The following is a 12197-nucleotide window of genomic DNA, read 5'->3' as shown; positions in this document are numbered from 1 at the left end:
CAAAGTTTAGCATAAAGTCTCCCTTAGAGTTCTACTTGCTAAATGTTTCTGAATGGACAGATGAACATTTGCCTAATATGTACCTAGCAATTACAGAAAGGATGAGGCTGGCATGGATACTCATAGTTCACATCCACTATCTCAGTAAATCCTATTATCTTATAAGACCCTGTGCCCAATACTTATCCAGTATTTTCATTCCTCAGAGGATCACCTGGAGGGTCAATGTGTCCTTCACAGTGCTTAGCCCACACTATGCGTTGCCATTCAGCCCAGCAGTGTGCCTGTTGTCAAGGTCAAGGCTACATAACTAAAAGTGAAGCAATTATTTGGCTCTGATTGCCAAACCCTTGGTATTTGTAGATCAGATGTTGCTGTCTGATTAAATTATCTATTTGATTTGGCATATTAGAACGATCAGATTGACTGGAGAAGCATCAAGTATCTAGTTTATATGGGTCTACATGGATTGTGGGCCATTTGAATACCCCACTCAGGATTTCTTTGTTCTTTGATACAACTGATGGTTTATTAAAAAGTTGTGCTATTTTATTTGAAGATTTTGGGGGGAATTGAGGCCCTCTTTTGCCAAACAGGAATCACTATCATGTTGTCAGACGAAATTTGGCTCTTCTTTGCAAAAGGGTTATATAAGACAAGCCATGCCCACAGAGTGAATAAATTACATTTGATTTGGCCTTTCCCCTAGTTTCAGTCCAGTGATTTTCCAGCTTTCATTGTTTCTGTTATTCAGGGGAAATAACTGCAAAATGAAAAGACACTTTTGGAATTTAGATAGGAGGTTCTGTGAGATAGTAGCTCACACGTTCAAAGAGATAAAGCTTTTTTTTTTTATTAGCAGTTTCACTTATAAAACATGTTTCATTTATAAAACACTTATAAATCGGTCTATTTTATAAGCACAGAGGCTGGGGATAAAACTCAGTAGTAGAGTGCTCACCCAGTATGCATGAAGCCCTAGGATCAATCCCCTAACACCACCAGAAAAATATTAACTTCTTTTTTTTGCACAACATTTGGTGATTTTGTTGAGCACTAAGAATGAACAAACTTAACTTGTCTGGGATAAATATCCAAACTATATGGATTATAGAACCCCTTAAGTACCAGAGACCAAGATCTCCTTTTATGCAGTGACCTTCCTTACAAATAGTTAGAAATTTGGGGTGCACATATCTTAACTAACAGGTACATTTGCCATCTGCAAAACACCTCCTCCTCTACTTCTTGCCACCCCACTTTCCTTCTTTAGTTCCCAGTAACACCAGGCAAAACAAAATTTTTGAAACTATCTATTCACCTGTTCCAAATGCATAGCTTCCTGTCTTCCCTGGTTCTCACCCAATACCATTCACTCAACCCTAGTCATGTCATTTGCAAAATTAAAATAAATGCCATAAAAGAAGGCAGAAGATATTGCATTTCTCTACCATTCATTAAGGTTTTCATAGGGCCCTTACCACATAGGTCATGCCTTATTTTCCTGGCCACAATAGTTAGGTGGAAATTCATGAAATAATGTTTAATGAAAATTTGTCATCAGAAAGACTCCTTTCCTAGGAGGAGTGTGAAAACCAAGCAAACACTTGGCCTCCATGCCTCTACTAACAATGCAGCAGAGCATCAGCAGCTGGTCTTTATTTTGAAGTGGGAGTCCATTTACCAGTCATCCTATCCTCTCAGTTTGTCACTGTTTTGAGTAAATTGTGTAGTAGTAAGTGTGACTGTTTTTTATTACTTCTTCTGTTGTGTGGCTAACATCATAATATTTTTGTTTTCTGCAGGCATGAAACCAGATTTAAGCAACGTATGCTGGAACTGACGGACACAAACAACATTGCCTACTTATTTCTCTCAGCTGCCAACAGATGGTTGGAGGTCAGGACGGTACGTTCATTTCATGATTTCGAAATGGAAACCAAGCCGAGGAGTCCTGATGCAGAGAGGCAGACAGTTGTAAAAATTAGTCTTCCACTGAGATTCAGTGCTAGCCTCACATTTTCTGGACTTTAAAATAGCTCAGGTTTGTTTATGTTACAGATGAAATTTGTCATAATGTTTTAGCTAATGGCAAGACAAATAGCCCCAAAAGCAAAAAATTCATTTTGTGTTCATTACAGTCTCTGGACTATATAGGTTAATGGAATGGCAAATATTTATATAACTGCCATTTTTTTTAAAGAACAAATCTGGTAAGTGTCCAGATGTATTCATTTCTTTCACTGAGTGGGATAGACCTGGAAGAGATGCAGCTTTCTATGTTTTAAGCCAGTGGAGGATCATATTAGCCCAAAATGTTAAAAAAAAAAAAAAAAAACTTTAATTAGTCATCTACTGCTTTCTCCTGTTTGATGTAAAAAATCAAGCACAAATTTTGACCCTATACAGACTTGGCCCAACAAATGAATTTCTTTGAGTCCCAGTTCCTCATCTATAAAACAGGAATAAGAATATGTACCTCATGGGAGTATTAGGATTGAAAATAATAAATATGCCCTTATATGCTGATTATCAAAGGCACTAAAAATGTCTTCCAAATGGAAGGATGGATGAATGGAGATAGTACCTACCCTGGTAAGTGTTTCATAAACTAATCAGCTAAAGGATGAAGTAAGAGAAAGTTGAGATAGTTGTTCTGGAGAAGAAGGAACACAGTCTGCATACTAGTCTGTGAAATTTGCAGCATGAATAAGTGACTTTTGGAGTAATGATGACTTTAGATGATGTTTTCTTATGGTTAACTCTCAGTTTTATTCTGTTGGAAGAACCTTACTCCAGTGGATTGTCTCCACCCATGCAGACTTTTTTATTGCTGCATTATAATTATACATAATAGTGGGATTCATGATGGCATATTTGTACATGCACAAAACAGTCTGATTTCCCTCATTCCCCAGGAGCTTCCCTTTCTGTCCCTTCCTCTTTCTCCCATCTACTTGTTCTACTCTATGATTTCCTTTCTTTATTATTATTGTTACTTTAATTAGGGCATCATAATTGTACATGTACAATTATAATTGTGGAATTTTGTGGCATATTCATATGTAGCCATTCATTTAAAACTCAATAATCAGAGAGGACAGATGAAAATAGGAATTTTATAGCATTGAAATGAAGTGTCCAAGTTAAAACCAGAGCTGTTGATTGGTGGATATGGATTGATATGGCATCTTGGATGCTTTTTTTTTTTTTTACATGTGTGTGCTTTAGTTATGATTTCTCAGTGGTTTACAGAGATTATCCACCCACTATTATTAGTTATTATGCAGAAACTATTCAGCAATATAACACAATTATATCTCCCAAATTTTTGAAAGAAGAATTGGTTGTTCATAAAAAATTCCTTCCAGGTGACAGTGAAGGCAGATAGCAAGTTTCATAAGATCTGTAACAAAATCAAAACATTTTTTCTAGACTCCATCCAATCCATAAATCCTTGCTTTAAACTTCTGTTTGTTGTGTCTTTTTCAAATTTGCATTTTTCTCCAAGGGAAAACATTGTATCTGAATAATAGAATTAGCAATGGAATAGCTAAATGAAAGAATGTTGCAGAATCATAAGGAGGAAATGGTAATATTTGCCCATGTGTTTGATTTTCCTCCACTTGAAGATCAAGCGTGTCTTTTAGGGGGCGAGTGCATTTACTTTGGACTTGAGGTGCAGTGCATGTCCGCCTGTGACTCCTGTTTCTGCTCTTTAGCACTGCCTACTGTCAGGTTCATGGACAAGTGTTGAACAAGAATCTTCAGGCAAACCATATGTTCAGTTGTCATAGCCAAAACACAAGACTTTGGAGCCTTAAGGCTGCCAAGAAAGGGAAGGTCAGGACAAATTAGAAAGGAACAGCAGCCAAGCTCAAAGTGGTTTCATTTGACCCAATACTTTAACCCTCACGTGGAAAAGTAGCTAAACACACCTGTACTGACATTTTAAACAGGAAGAGCAGAATCTGCCATTCATGCCATTATTTTATAGTACATTTGTTATTATACTTTCTCTGTGCTGTATAATTATGATCCTTCCAAGATTTGCTAAACTAGTCTCACTGCTAGATCCCTCCTTTAAAAATTAATACAAGCTGGGCACAATGGCACCCACCTGTAATCCCAGTGGCTCAGGAGGCTGAGGCAGGAAGATCACAAATTCAAAGCCAGCCTCAACAACAGCAAGGTACTAAGAAACTCAGTGAGACCCTATTTCTAAATAAAATACAATATCGGGCTAGGGATGTGGCTCAGTGGTCAGGTACCTCTGAGTTCAATCCCTGGTACCAAAAAAAAAAAAAAAAAAAAAAAGAAAGAAAAAGAAACAAAACCCAATAAGGATAATTCACTCCTGAGTTTTGGTATCCTCCTCAAATTAAAACATCTTTTGCTTCTGTTTCTGACAGGTAAAGGGGAATTTTGGTAGAAACTTTTGTTTGTTTACTGCAAAGTTCTAGGCACATCCATTACACTTAAGTGTCAATATGTTTATGTGGATATGTACATGCACACCACACACAACCCTCTAGACAACTCCAGAGATCCAACATAAGACCAGTTGGCTTCCCTCTCTTTCTATTCTTCTGAGTACACTGAGCATTTTCATTAAAACCAGATATATTAAAATGCAAGTGCTATCTTCTAAGAATACATGGCACAGTAAGAGCACTGAGTAAATTAAGTAGATGATTTCTTTTGGGAAATCGTCTTCCCTTCTAATTGTGTACATATCCATGACCTCATTACTACCATGCTTCTGTGGATGTATCCACATCACTGGAGACATAAATTCAATTGAAATGACTTATCTTTTGTCAGAAGTATGAATATTAAGATATAGGACCTTGGAGACTGGGGTGTGAACTATTCTCTGAATGCTGCAGCTGCACATATCCTGCTATGTAAGTCATTTGGGGAAAAAAAAAGTAATGAGAACTTCTATTTGACCCCCTAAATCAGCCATCAATCTTATTTGCAATATCAACAAACCTTCCCCTTTATATATATATTATCTATCAATTTTGCATTTCTTTATTACTGTACTATCCTTTGCCATATTACTCAGGAAATTAAAATATCTGCTCCTAGCAAATATTCTTAGAGTTCTTAGAGCAGAAACATGATGAAAATGATACAAGGAGGGTCACTGCCTTGGGCATCAAGTGGAAGAGGCAGCAGGATTTCCTGATGCAGATTCTGAGATTTTATAAACTCACATTCAGGGACTCAGAACCCCTCAACGGAAACAGAAGAAAACATAATTTTACAGCTTGCTGTGACTGTTTTTCTCTTCCCTTTCTCTTCACTTCCAGTTCTAGCTTTTTCAAACTAATGCCCCTGCTATTGACAGAGAGAAAGGGAGGGAAACCAGAGCAAAACCAGCATATTGAGTTGGCAGGGTCTCTGAGCCCCATACAATGTGCGTTTGCTATCATTGTGGTTTTGGTTTTGGTTCGTAAACACGTGACTTTTGCATGACAATCACAATACATTCTCTTTCTCTGGGTGAAGTTGTCCTCATGGAGGATTCACTCTTGCCTACTATCTATCTATATATATATATATATATATATATATATATATATATATATATATATACTATTTATTTTGAATTGGGAAAAAATAAGGGCCATAATAACACACTCACATCAACAAAGGACAAAGGTCTAAAAGGATAAAATTTAAAATTATTTGGCTGGTATAAAAGTAGTCAGACAAGGGCCACCCGGGTAGCTTTGGCAGCAGAGGGGACGGTTTTTCCCCCCGGGTGCCAAATGAAGTGATCCTGTGCGATGTGTCGCTGCAGCCTAACCTTTGAATGCTGCCTACGCTCTGGTTCAGCACTAAACAATTCCAGTTCTTTGGCACCAGCGTTTCCACTTGCAAAAGTTGTGTAATTCTATTTCAAGGCTGTCTTTCCAAGGCTTTGTCTTGCTGTGTGGTGAAAGGATAAAAGAAAATTCACATCAGGAAGCCAAAAAGAAAAAAATAATAATAATAAGGGGATTGGAATCCACATGCTAAAGTGAAAATAGTCTTCAGGGTGAACTTGCACAAGAGCATACTTTGTGAAATAGCACAGAGCTTTTTGTGTGTTCACAACTCCACAGTAGACAGGTGTGAAGTGATCTTTTAATTTGGAGGAAATATATTCTCCTCCACCTGCAGTGGTGCCATAGACATACTCCTGAGGGGTACAGGGAGGAAATAGATCATATACATTTTGGTTACTGTTAACTTTTTGCAAGTCTGTTTTATAGAGATTTAGAATTCTCATTATAATCTCACATATAATCTGAATCACTTATTTGGAATCTGACAACGAGAGGCTTCTCTTTTGACACAGAAATCCAAGGCTTCTAATCTGGGAGAGAGTTTTGGATTCATATAATTGATAGAAGTTATAATTTAGCAATATACAAGTAAAATGTCCTATGATTGGGTTTTTTTTGAGAGTAACTAATGTATTTAGGATTAATATACTAAGTTTCTTAAATTAAATCTTATGCCATTGTATCATTTTGACAGATGCTTGTCATTGAATAAATTGGTTAGGCTATGTAAGGTCTTAATAGAAAAAGTGTTGTGCTTTCTAAGTATTTACTGTCCTCTGAGTGAGTCGTTCAGTGTGCCTGCTTCCCATTTCTTAATTTATTGCTCTTAAGCCATTTTTCTGTTTATATATTTCCAGAGAAATAGAAACCATAGGGCTATTCTGAAATTCATTAAACTTGTTAACACTAAAGGAAGTAAAAAATTGATAGCTAACATAAGTTTTTATACTAGCTCTCAATTTCATATTTATATACTACTGTACTATTTGAAGGGAAGTAATTAAAATTTAGTGATTATGCTATGAAATTTTCTTGTTAAAAGTTGTGCACAAAGGAGCTTTGTTCCTTACACAGATCAAGATAAAATTCTGATCAAATGCTTCCCCCAAAATTTCAATTCCTTAGAAAACACATTTTTGTTCAGTAGTAATAATATAGAAGTGAGCTGGAAAATAGTATTAATTAAATGACATTGTGAACAGCACTTTCTAAAAAAGAGCATAAAAGGAATATTTAATGATAAATAATTTTGTTACAGATCCTAGTGAGACATATTAGCTTCCAAGTTATATCTATTTGAATCTGACTATAAATTTTGATCATGGGTTCATCTGAAAATTTGCCTATAAAATGTACCTCAAAAAGCTATGCCTTCTTTTTACTGAAGTCTCAAAAATATTATCTCTATAATATCTTTACATATGAATTGGAAACTCATTAATTACTGAACTAATAATACCTAGTCGTAACACTGACAAATTTTACAGGTCATTTTGAAAACATTAGCTATGTGGAAGCAGACCAGAAAATATATGACTATAAGGTATTGATCAGCCTTCTCCCTTTACTTCCTTATTCTGGTTTCACTTCTCTTTCTGAATCTTTTCCCATAGTTAGACTTTATGTGTTCCCAGAAGTTATTTTAATTCAAGAAAAAGTAATTAAAATTGTCATCTAGTCGAATCTGCCATTTAGTTCTATGCTGCCTGTGAATCCAGGAGCCCAAGATAGGATACAGAGTTTTCTGTATTACACTAAATTGAGAGAGAGTGTGTGTCTCTGTGTGTGTAATGTTTTACATTTCCTTTGTCCTATTAATATTGGGTCTATGGCTTAATTTTCATTTATATAGACTCAGTGACTATTTTGTTGCTTAAGTATCTCATAAGTGGCCCTGTTCTATTTTAGCCCTGTTCTTATCTGCTCTCTGTAATGAATACAGCAACACAGCAATTTATGAGTCTCCCAATTGAAATAATAAAAAATAATAATGATTTGGAATTGAATGGTCAAGTAAGAGTGGTTTTCACTTTAGGAAAGCAAAGAACCCCTAACCCTTATGCCTGGCAAAGCTCAGTAGGAGATGGTCATAGCATAGTTCAAAATGGGGGCAAAAAGTTCATAAAACTTGGTGTAGGATTCCTTACTTCATCAAATATGCATTCTTGTAGTAGCTTTCCATGTTCAACTCTAAAAATTGGGAAAAGAAGCTCATAGAGAATTAAATGATTCACAGGATCCCTAAAAGCAAAGATATTTGATGTCCTAATTTAGAAGATATTTGAGTCATAGTAATACTCAGTAAATGTTTTATGAAGAGGTGAATGTACCCAATCATTTCTTCCATAAAGAACCTCTAGACCTTTACAATGTACTTAGAACAGAAACTGATACACCAAGTGCCTTGCTCTTGCTAGATATAATAAATGGAAAATATTGAAAGCCCTGTCCTTATGGAACTTTGATTCTAGTGAGAGTAGTAGACAAAGAACTTTTAAATAAATAAGCAAATAAGATCATTTCAGGTATCTCTAAGTTTTTTGAGGAAAGTAAAACAGGGCAATGAGATAGAGAACAGCTCTAGGGCTGGAGTTGGGGGCCAAGAAAGGAAGGCCTCTCCAAAGAGTTGACATTTGATTGACACTTTAACAGTGAGTAGAAGCCAGGTGTCAGGTGACCTGTGGACAAACATTCTAGGAAGCCATTAGCAGCAACAAAGTCGGTGTACTTCCAAGAATAGGAAATAGCTAGTGGGGTTGAAGCATGAAAGGAATTTAGATAGGTTCTGAGTAAGGAGGACATAGAATTCATACTTTATGTCATGTAAAGCTTTGTAATCCATCATTGTTTGAAGTTATTATAGGTGCTGTAGGAAGGCATTAATAGTTCTATAGAGAGAAGCTATATTATCTGACTTACACTTTTAGAAGAATATATGAATGAATGAGTGAGGCTGTTCTTCCCAAAGAAGTCAACACAAAAATCAGAGAATAGAAATTGATAACAAAGAGCCTTGCTCCTAACATTTAATGTATACATCCTCACAAAAATTTCTCAGGAGCTGAGTAATGTGTTTCTTTACATACTGCTAGGAATACCTTATTGTAAATATCCTCTTGTACTCATTTACTTTTTAAAAATTTGGGAAAGATAACATGTAAATAACAAATGTATCACATGATTTTGAAAGTATGCACTTTACATGAGGGCTAAGAAGGAAAAAAATCATTGCTACAAATGTTTTAGAAGTATTTTGGGGCTCATATTGACATTTATAAACCATGAAAAAAATAATCCAGACTGGTTAGATTCTGCCTCCATCCAGTTATTGCTTCAAATAAAGGGGAAAAGAAGAAGAACTGTCTGATTAGAATGTGATAGATCCTTATCAATGACTACATCAAAAGAAGTGAAGGAGTATTTACTACCTTTGTGGAACTCTTTATCTCAAGGGATGAACTCTACATGATTAATTTTTTTAATCCTTTATAACAATTATGGGAATCAATATAGAATTAAATGTTAGTGCCTCTTTTGATCTTTGATGTCTTATAATGGATGCACATGTTTAAGCTGGCTTCAAATGTTTGAAAATCATTCAGGAGAAGAAAGACATCTGATGAATGGAGATGAGGAAATCTAGCTGGTACTTAACTTATTTATTCTTTTAAAATCTCTGTGAATTAGGCACTATTTATATTTTTTGAAGAAAAATTGAGAATCAAGGGGGTTTAAATTACTTGTCTGAGTCCACTAGCTAGTAACTGGCAAAGCCAACATTTGAACCCAGGTTTGGATTCCAAGGCTGAGATACTGTTTGCTCTCCAACAGCTTGATCTTTGGAACTCTTTTTTCAAAGAGTCAACAATGCGCATGTGTGAACTGATTGGAGAAGTTTCATTCATTTATTTCAGCACATTAAACATTCCATTACTGTTAATAAAGTCTTATCTCCAAGTTGCTAGTTTTTTTGTTTTGTTTTGTTTTGTTTTTTGAGGATCACAGATATGTCAAGCTAGAGAAGGGGTTCACCAGTGGGGTGAAACTTGAGATTATTCTAGGGAATCCAAGTCTGAAATTCTACCTGCTTCTGGGACTTGTGACACATCAGCATGAGAAGTTTTTTGGATTTATTTTTCAAACAAGAGGACAGACCAATACCTAAGAAGATTGGGAAATGGGGAATGAAGAGGGTGTTAGGAAATAAACAGATGTCTGCTGACTCCCATTTGAGTCTAAGGTTGACCTTCATGAATTTTTAAAGTTTTGCAATAGAGTTTATCATTGAATCATGGAAAATTTAGATACTCTGAGACATGTGCATACTTTATGAGCACCTATAGCATTTATTCTCATTTACATAGATCAGCAGATCTAATGTCCCAGACTCTGAGCACAGTTGGAAAAAAGTTCAGATACAGTTGCCAACAAATTAAATAGAGGGACATTTCTGCAAGGATCTCGATCTACCACACAGAGAAGCTATTGCAATCCTGACAAAAGCACGTGTGAAATATAAGCTAGAAAATCAGGTCCAAAAATGTGGCTTGTCTGGCAACACAATGTATGTAAATGTGGGGTGGGGGCAAGGTCTTATTTCTGACACCAATTGCAGCTTAATTTCTGAGAAGGTAAAAGGTATTTAACTTCTGAAAACCCCTATCTTATATAATGAGAGTGTGGCACCACTCTCCTTTCCAGTTGTAATATTGCAAGTTCTCGTTATTCCATATCTTAGGTATCCTTCCTCTGAAATGTAACAGAACACATGGTGATCACCTTAGTTGAGATTTTTGGTTTAAGAACTTGGGAATAATTTTGTGACTTTTTGCTTGCTCTTTTTCAGGATTACCTGGGAGCTTGCATTGTCCTTACTGCATCTATTGCTTCCATTAGTGGGTCGTCCAATTCTGGATTGGTGGGCTTGGGTCTCCTCTATGCACTTACGGTAGGTATGAATATGAATGAAAATATCTCTTTCTGTGCAGCAGTGGAGGAACATTCTGTAGTTATTGCCAACTCTTATTCATGGACATAAGAGGATAAGTCTGAAATAGATAACAAAATGACATCTTACAAAGAATGATAGTTTGGAACCCAAATCTAACATTTTATACAGGTTGGCTCCATTTTTGAAATTGCAAACTGATTTTTAAAAGCTTCTCAAGTTCTATGATGAGTGTTCTTCATGTTGCTTGAAATCCCTATCCTAAGTTGTTCACAATCCAGTTGGGGACACTAAAATGAGTGTGGAAATAAATGAGATTCATGCAAACAGTAATGTATACAATTACCCACTGTGCGAGGGATGTCAGAAGACAGTTCACAGAACAGTGACAAGGGAGAACCTTGAAGAAGAGCAGACATCTTCTTTGCCAACATCTCCCATGATGTCCTCCCTGGTCTCTGATGACTTACAGCAAGTACAGATTATACCACATGATGAACACCAGCATCTAAGTCATCCAATCCCCAAATATCCTATAAGTATGAAAATTGTTCACCTTAATTTTAAATATGTGAATTTTTTGTCACCTGACACAGATTACCAATTATTTGAACTGGGTTGTGAGGAATTTGGCTGACCTGGAGGTGCAGATGGGTGCAGTCAAGAAAGTGAACAGCTTCTTGAGTATGGAGTCTGAGAACTATGAAGGCACCATGGGTATTTTTTTTCAATTAAATATTATTTTAAGCAAATATTACATGTGTGTCAGGCATATTGTTGTTTAGCTTTTGTTTACCACTTTAATATTCTTATCTTGATTTTGCTTGATTGAACACCTGAAAAAAGGACTGTTTAGACCTGAAAAGTCTTGGGCTCAATTAGAGTCCAAGTAGACGTTATTTTATAATATTTAAAGAGTTGTAAAAAATATTGGGGCTTTATTACATTAATTGCCAATCTAAACTACAAGTTCTTGAATTTTCTTCCTTAAGACCTTTTTAACTTAGAAGTCAAGAAACTTAGATCTTAAAATACTAAATGAGATTCTCAATTCTGTTGGAATAAAACTGGCAGGAAATTGAATACTGAGAACAGAATAATCTTTATTAAATGCAAATCTCAAAATGCATATCTTTATCTAAATCTTTCCATGACTTTATAGCTCTCCAAGGACAAAAACCTAGATAACTTAGCTAAGACCACCAGACCCTGCATGAGTTAACTCTTGCCACCAACCTAGTCTCATTTCTCATTGTCACTTGCACAACTTCTACTCTGGCCTCACTAGCATGCTATGCTTCCTTTTCATCTTTTTTCTTCTCTTAGACAAATTTGAACAGAGTTCCCCATCTCTTATCCTCTAAGATTCTTATCTTTTTGGAGCCTCCTGGAATGCTCAGATTGCCACC

At 35.9% G+C, this 12197-nt stretch overlaps 1 protein-coding gene across 13 annotated transcripts in view; it reads left to right on the top strand.

Annotated features, from left to right (window-relative positions):
* Positions 1-12197, top strand: part of Abcc9 (ATP binding cassette subfamily C member 9) — a 128163-nt gene that overhangs the window by 96491 nt on the left and 19475 nt on the right. For all 13 annotated transcript variants that reach the window (XM_076854177.1, XM_076854175.1, XM_076854179.1 and 10 more), the window contains 3 exons: positions 1806-1908; positions 10687-10788; positions 11385-11505. In XM_076854177.1, the coding sequence (XP_076710292.1) occupies positions 1806-1908; positions 10687-10788; positions 11385-11505 (326 nt within the window). The remainder of the gene's footprint in view (positions 1-1805; positions 1909-10686; positions 10789-11384; positions 11506-12197) is intronic.

The sequence above is a fragment of the Callospermophilus lateralis genome, chromosome 4 (genome assembly GCF_048772815.1).
Source record: "Callospermophilus lateralis isolate mCalLat2 chromosome 4, mCalLat2.hap1, whole genome shotgun sequence".
Taxonomy (NCBI): domain Eukaryota; kingdom Metazoa; phylum Chordata; class Mammalia; order Rodentia; family Sciuridae; genus Callospermophilus; species Callospermophilus lateralis.
This window is presented reverse-complemented; position numbering and strand designations above follow the sequence as displayed.